Source organism: Galeopterus variegatus, unplaced genomic scaffold, assembly GCF_000696425.1.
Source record: "Galeopterus variegatus unplaced genomic scaffold, G_variegatus-3.0.2 Scaffold1923, whole genome shotgun sequence".
Taxonomy (NCBI): Eukaryota; Metazoa; Chordata; class Mammalia; order Dermoptera; family Cynocephalidae; genus Galeopterus; species Galeopterus variegatus.
In genome coordinates, this window is record NW_007728034.1 from 298,862 (window position 1) to 305,737 (window position 6,876).

Consider the following 6,876-nt stretch of genomic DNA (forward strand, 5'->3'; position numbering starts at 1 on the left):
GTTAACATGAGCTAGAGATAAGAAAGACAGAAAATTTGATACTGGGCTGGATAGGCTGATCGAAGTGGAAAGTCGGAAGCAAAGGCGGATTTGTTCCTAACAGAAATTATCCTAGGTAAAGAGAAAGGAATAAAGAAAACAAGACTTTCTAAAGATGTGTTTAAAACTACTAATAAATAGCTAGAACTGTTAGATCAAAGATTCACTAAGTATGGAGATTTAAATCCTAAAAATGAGGTGTCGTGGGGAGGGAGACATGTTGAGTCAGGGTCTATAACCACAAGGGAAAAACTCAGCAGTTGTTTCGGGTGGAATAATACTAGATTCATTAATTTTAGGAAACACACTGTATTCCTGTTTATAAAAAAATTACCTGCACCACATATAGTTTACACTCGAACAACTGCTCACATGGTAAAACAGCCTATACCGAGCTTATGTGACGCTGCTATACAAGGAGAGGCGACAGCTATGGTTAAAATTCAGACTCTGCAGTCAGACTACCTTGGACAAGTTTCTTAAGTTCTCTGTACTTCAGTTTTGTCATGAGCAAAATGAATATAAACATTTTCTATCTCAGATTTTTGTGAGGCTTAAATACCCAGAATTGTGCCTGACGTGGAGTAATAGTATTCATTGCTGTGCTGATGCTGCTACTGCTGCTACTACTTGGGGTAAGCTATGAATAAAATAAAAAAGGGAAAGCTAGTACCAAGGCCACTGGTCTAGAAGAGAAACTCTTAGAGGAGGCATCTCCAATCTTTTATCGAGGAAGGGTTACTTTCCATTTCCCTGAAGTCTTGAATCACCTTGGGGAAAGTGGGGGCAGAATAGTGGTAATAATTCTCTTGAATTACTGTTGAATTAAAGAGAAGCCATTACTGCTGGCTGCATTTCCCTGCCTGCTGGTAAAGAGAAGCCATCACTGATGGCTGCATTTCCCTGCCTGCTGGGAAGCAAGAAACACAGCAGAGAAGAGTGACAACAGCAATTAGCTTGGAGATCACCAAGAAGAACATGAAGATCTAAACTTTGGCACTTCACTCTCGGACAGTTGGAGCAGAAGTTACTGCGAGGTTGTAACCTGCATTAAAAGATGCCACAACCAGTCTGTCAGACACCATCAGAACTGACNTTAAACTAGATCCAATTTCTTCTATTCATTCTGTAAATATTCATTAAACATGCCAGATACTATAGTAAGCTTTTTCTTAAGGATACAAATTAATAAATTGTGGTCCATGAAGCTGATCTTACCAGAGCTAACTATATCAAGTTATATTTTCAACAACTAATGCCATTTAAAACCACTTATTAAAACCTAAGTTAATAATAACTTGTCTCTGAAGATCATATGATCTAAGTTTTTCAGGATAAATGAAAGAATTTAAGACTTTTCTGTTAAGAAATGAAGAGAAGCATGCAGAAATCCTTAATGAAATACCAGCAATCTTAATATAAACCAAGTTTACCCTGAGCATACTTTCTATTTGATCAGTCATCAAAAATAAACCAATTTCTGAGAATTATTTTACAAAAAAAAAAAGCATTTTAATGGATTTCCCAACATCTCTATTCCTTGCCAATTGTTTAGCAGATCAATCAATCATGACAGTCCTGCCACCCACCTCTCCACCTCTATCCCACCCATGATTATTTCAGGAACGGTCAGGTCCATGCCAACTTGGGCCACTGGAATCCAAGGAGAGGTTATCTTGGGGATTTGGGGAAAGAACTTTTGAAAAGAACTTTCTGGCTCTAGGGACAGAGCCATTTAGAGCCAGTGTCTGCCACCCCCATAGTCATAAACAAGAAAGCAGAATTCCAACTTCTACTGGCAGCCGTCTAATAACTACAAGGAATCTAAGCCTTCCAATGACACCATTACTGTGGGCGGCAGAGCTGAGATGCAGAAACAAACCGGATCTTTGACTTCCTCTTATAATGCTTTTGAAACAAGTCAAAATAGCAATAGATCAGCTAAAGGTCATAATCTTACCAGAGCTAACTATATCAAGTTATATTTTCAACAACTAATGCCATTTAATACCACTAATTAAAACCTAAGTTAATAATAACTTGTCTCTGAAGATCATATGATCGAAGTTTTTCAGGATAAATGAAAGAATTTAAAACTTCTCTATCAAGAAATGAGGCATGCAGAATTCCTTAATGAAATACCAGCAATCTTAGCATAAACCAAGTTTACCCTGAGCATACTTTCTATTTGATCAGTCATCAAAAAATAAACCAATTTCTGAGAATTATTTTACCAAAAAAATTTTTTAATTGATTTCCCAACATCTCTATTCCTTGCCATTTGTTTAGCAGATAAATCATGACAGTCCTGCCTCCCACCTCTTCACCTCTACCCCACCCATGATTATTTCAGGAACGGTCAGGTCCGTGCCAACTTGGGCCACTGGAATCCATAGAAAAGTTATCTTGGGGATTTGGGAAAAGAACTTTCTGGCTCAAGGGACAGAGCCATTTAGAGCCAGTGTCTGCCACCCCCATAGTCATAAACTAGAAAGCAGAATTCCAGCTTCTACTCGCAGCCGTCTTATAACTACATGGAATCTAAGCCTTCCAATGACACCATTACTGTGGGCGGCAGCGCTGAGATGCAGAAACAAACTGGATTTTTGACTTCCTCTTACGTGAACTCTCAAGTCTCTCAAGTTTCCATATTATTTAAGCCAGTTTTATATTTGTACCTCAAAGTATCCTACTTTATATGTTTTGTTTTCCAAGTCTATTACTACATGCATAAGAATTTCACTCATGCTCATTTAAATGTCAGTAAAAAAATTTATCCTAGTTTAAACAAGCTGTTTCACATGTCAGAATCTTACTAAAACAAACAAGTTATTGACAGTTAAAGAGTAGGAATATTCTGATAATTTTTAAACAATTTCCATATATCATTCCCTTTAATATTTAGTAATAAAGCAGAAAACTGATAAAACATTATAGAAACATCAAACACTCAATCTGACATAAAATCTTACTTTTATAGTCTTCTTAGTTATAGACAGCATTACATTTTAGGGCACAAAAAATTATAACTTGTTAGACCCTAAAATATTAATCATATTCATACCATTTAAGTCACAATCAAAAGAAGAAAGGCAAATGCTTTTTACATGGTTGAGTTTAGCTTTTTCAAAAATTTTTAGAATTTGCTGCCAATTAGCCATATAGAAAAGATTAATTGCAACCTATAGATAAGCCAAAACTATTTACTTAAACCATTTAGTATATTTCCAACCTTACCAGGCAGGATAAGCTGCTAAATACAAATGACCATGTTTCTAAAAAGTAGTGATTTAAATAAAGAATGACAGCAGCAAAGAGACAAGAAGGTAGTAAAAGAAAGAACAGAAAAAGTAGAAATTACAAACTGTAATAACTAGTTTGTGAAAAGTGGAAAAGAATGAAGGAAAACAGAAAACCACTCAAATGTCTTTATGAAAAATTCAAAATCTCTGACACATTTGTAGATCAGGTACTATATAAGGCAGATCAATCTTTTTCTCAAGACCACTTTAGGATGCATTTAAAATTATAGAGAAGCCATGTTTTCCAAATGATTTTAGCCTGTTTCACAAACATATCAGGTGAGCATTACTTCACACACCTTTGGTAATGTTATGGTAGGTATTTTCAAGATTAACTCATACCATAAATACACTACGGAATAAATTTAAATCGCAGCTGAAAAAATAATATATCCATTTGAGTATCCATTCTGCATAATGTATCCATTCTGGAAAGAGGACTTGGTTGGGCCTGGAAAGAATGCAAATGGACAAAATTTACTACATATAGGACAACAAAAGATAACCTCTTTTGTGACGAAGAGGCTCCCTATAACTTACGATCACTCCTTGCCAGTGGACAAAGCTGACCACAGCTGTAGTTCAAATAGGCCATAAGTACAGCAGGCGGGGCTGGTGGAGCCAGGAATGCATGTGACTTCCTACCTAAAATTAGCCATGCCCATTTCACCACAACTGGGCTGGGCCCCTCTATTTTAAGGTGTGCAGCTCTAAATTTTTCAAGAGTATGTAATTGCTGCCTAGTTTCCGGAGCTAAGATTGTCAGCAGACTTTCCACCAAGGCTTGAGGATGGCCAACTAGTCTCCACCAAACCCCACACTTAATCATCCTGCTGTCGCCTAAGTACACTGCAAGTAAAGTCATACACAGGAGATATCCATGAAGAGGTACCACAGAAGGACATGTAGAAAGGAAATAAGCAAGAAGACAGATTCCTTATTCTTTTCTGCTACCCCTCCCCCCACATACTGATGCACATATACAATAAAACAAAATTGGGAGAAAAAAACTGACAAAAATCACATTACTAAAGTACTCCCTCAACTTTTTGGGAAATTGTACAGAACTGACTCTGAAGCCCTTCCAGGTAATGTCCCGCTATTGTTGATCTCCCTCTGAAAGTGCCGTGCTACTGGAGTAGACCCAGCAGAAGGTGCTACTCAGTCTGCAGGCTGCATTCCGCATTCTGGAAACATCTGAAGGGAACTGGTGCCATTGGCACCGGCAGGGGGATATATAATGTTTTTTAAAGAGAGCTAAATTTTCAAACACAAATGAAAAGACATGCCCTTTCACCAAAACTAACGATAAGTTTACCAATGATGGTAAACTTGACTTGTAAGTTATACGGGCTTACCAATACCTGAAATTCCAGCTGCACAGATGACATTCACGGTTTCTGAAACCCCAGGCCAAGACCTAGCGTCTATTTTATTACCAGCAACTAGAGACACTCTATGAAGCATACATATTTAGTACTATTATTTCCTGATACTATCATGTTCCAACAGTCCACAATATTAACACTTGTTCTGACACTCAATTAATTATTTTAAGAATCAACAGAACACACACCTTCAGCTTCAGAGGCATGACATTTCACTTTCAATACCAAGTCAAAGGTTCTTTCTGGATTTTCCCTAAAAGAAAAAAAAAAAAACAAAAACACTTTGTTATATTTATTTCCTATAACAAATAAACATTTCTTTAAAAGTTTATATTTTCTTTATCCTAAAACTAATCTTGTTCGTATCTCAATTATTCCATGTAATTATATGACTACAGTACAGCAGAAATAACAGTGCAAGCGTTTTCTCAGTTTAGCAACTTAAGAGAGCTGAGACGAGTTCTAAGACTTAGGGCAAAGCCTTTAACATCTGAGACTGTTTTCTCACCTATGAAGTGCCTTGTCCACTTCACAGAAAACTGTGAGAATTATAAATCAAATAATACATGTGCAAGTACTTTATATAGTATATTAAGTGCTGTATAAATGCAAAACATTGCTTTCGCCTTATTGAATCAAAATTGGAAAGTCAGTGTGTTCCTAAGTGTCTTTATAACCGGCCAACAAAGCTTTGCACAGACTGTCCGGGCTTTTTTCAAAGGACTTGCAATATAAGTGTAAATGACGAGGACTTGTTCCACCTGCCATGTTCTAGATCACCATGGAACATTTATAACGCTCCTTGAATGTGATACTTTGCATATACTTTTCTTAAGATGTATTTACTCTACTTAAGCGTGTTTAATGTAGCAAATTATTGGTAGACTCCCAGGCTAACAAAAAAAGACTCGTCAATTATCTTTGGGGAAATTGGACATCGGCCTCCATATTAGATTTCTGCAGTAGGAGCCATCAGTTTGCTTTCTTCATTCAGAACTTATTGACTTTTTTACTAACTTTCCACACGCTGAACCTATTCACGGATTAAATTTTAAAAAGTGAATTGAAATCTATTCAAACACGTTTTTCAAAACATATTTCTGTTTTAATCTCTTTCCATCAGAAGATATAAGAAAAGCAAAGTGTGATACCACACTGTTCAAAGTGTTAATATATTTCAGTTATTCCTGATAACAAGACCATAGTGTCTTTTTATATTGGCTGTTTTTAATACATACTTCCTTCAAGAAATTAATGCTAGCTCTGACTTCTAAATAAACATTGTTTTGTTTTGTTTTTTAATTTTATTACAAAACAAATCTGGACCATATGAAATGACAAGCCATATAAATTAGTCTGCAAATACACATTTCTTCAGCCCTCCCACTATTAACTTGCTTCAGTGGAAATAATCTGGTCCCAGGTGACTTCCTCCCTCATAATACAAGTAATGTCAAAAAGTATACTTTTTTCCTCACTCACCCTGCCGACCATGATGTCAAATACTAAAGAAGGTAATTCTAAGTTACATAATTTTCCTATTTTCCTAATATTCTTTAGAATCTCCCTTGGGTGTAAAAGTTAAATATCGATTCGGTTTTACTTCTGTAAAATTTAAAAGGCCGTTCACAGTAGTACAAACATACATTTCGGTCATTATTTTAAACCTGGGGGTGGAGGAGGAGGACGGGGAGGCAATGGAAGAAAGAATTCTTTCCAAAGTCAGTTTCAGGAGAAAAATATAAAACTCACGCCTCTAAGATACCTTGACACAAAATCACCACCACAATTCAAGTTGCTTTTTCCCTCATCTCCTGAAGTAAATAGCTCGCGATGTCTACACGTCGACACACATAAAGATACCATGGCGCCGGACGCCGTTCTGCCAGCTCCGTGGCACACGCGGCGCCTGGACAAGCAGCGGCGGAGGCCGATTTAATTTAAGAACAAGCAGCAGAATAAAGCATCCGAGACACAACTGATAAATGCACCGAAAAAGCGGTTGTCTCAACGCTGGGAAAGCGTTTCCAATAAGACCCGCGTAGCCTCAGCGCTGACTCGCTCCCGGACACACACACACACACACACACGGACAACCGGACGAGTCACACCTGACACTCGGGGACAACGACAAACCCGCACCGGCG

The 6,876-nt window shown here is 37.3% G+C and overlaps 1 protein-coding gene across 1 annotated transcript in view; it reads right to left on the reverse strand.

The window, feature by feature from the left end:
• DENND1B (DENN/MADD domain containing 1B) overlaps window positions 1-6,872 on the reverse strand; it is a gene marked incomplete at its 5' end in the record, with an annotated part of 253,597 nt that extends 246,725 nt beyond the window's left edge. The window contains 2 exons of the mRNA XM_008579612.1: window positions 4,918-4,982; window positions 6,841-6,872. Of these exons, the coding sequence (XP_008577834.1) occupies window positions 4,918-4,982; window positions 6,841-6,872 (97 nt within the window). The remainder of the gene's footprint in view (window positions 1-4,917; window positions 4,983-6,840) is intronic.
• Window positions 6,873-6,876: the final 4 nt, after the last annotated feature.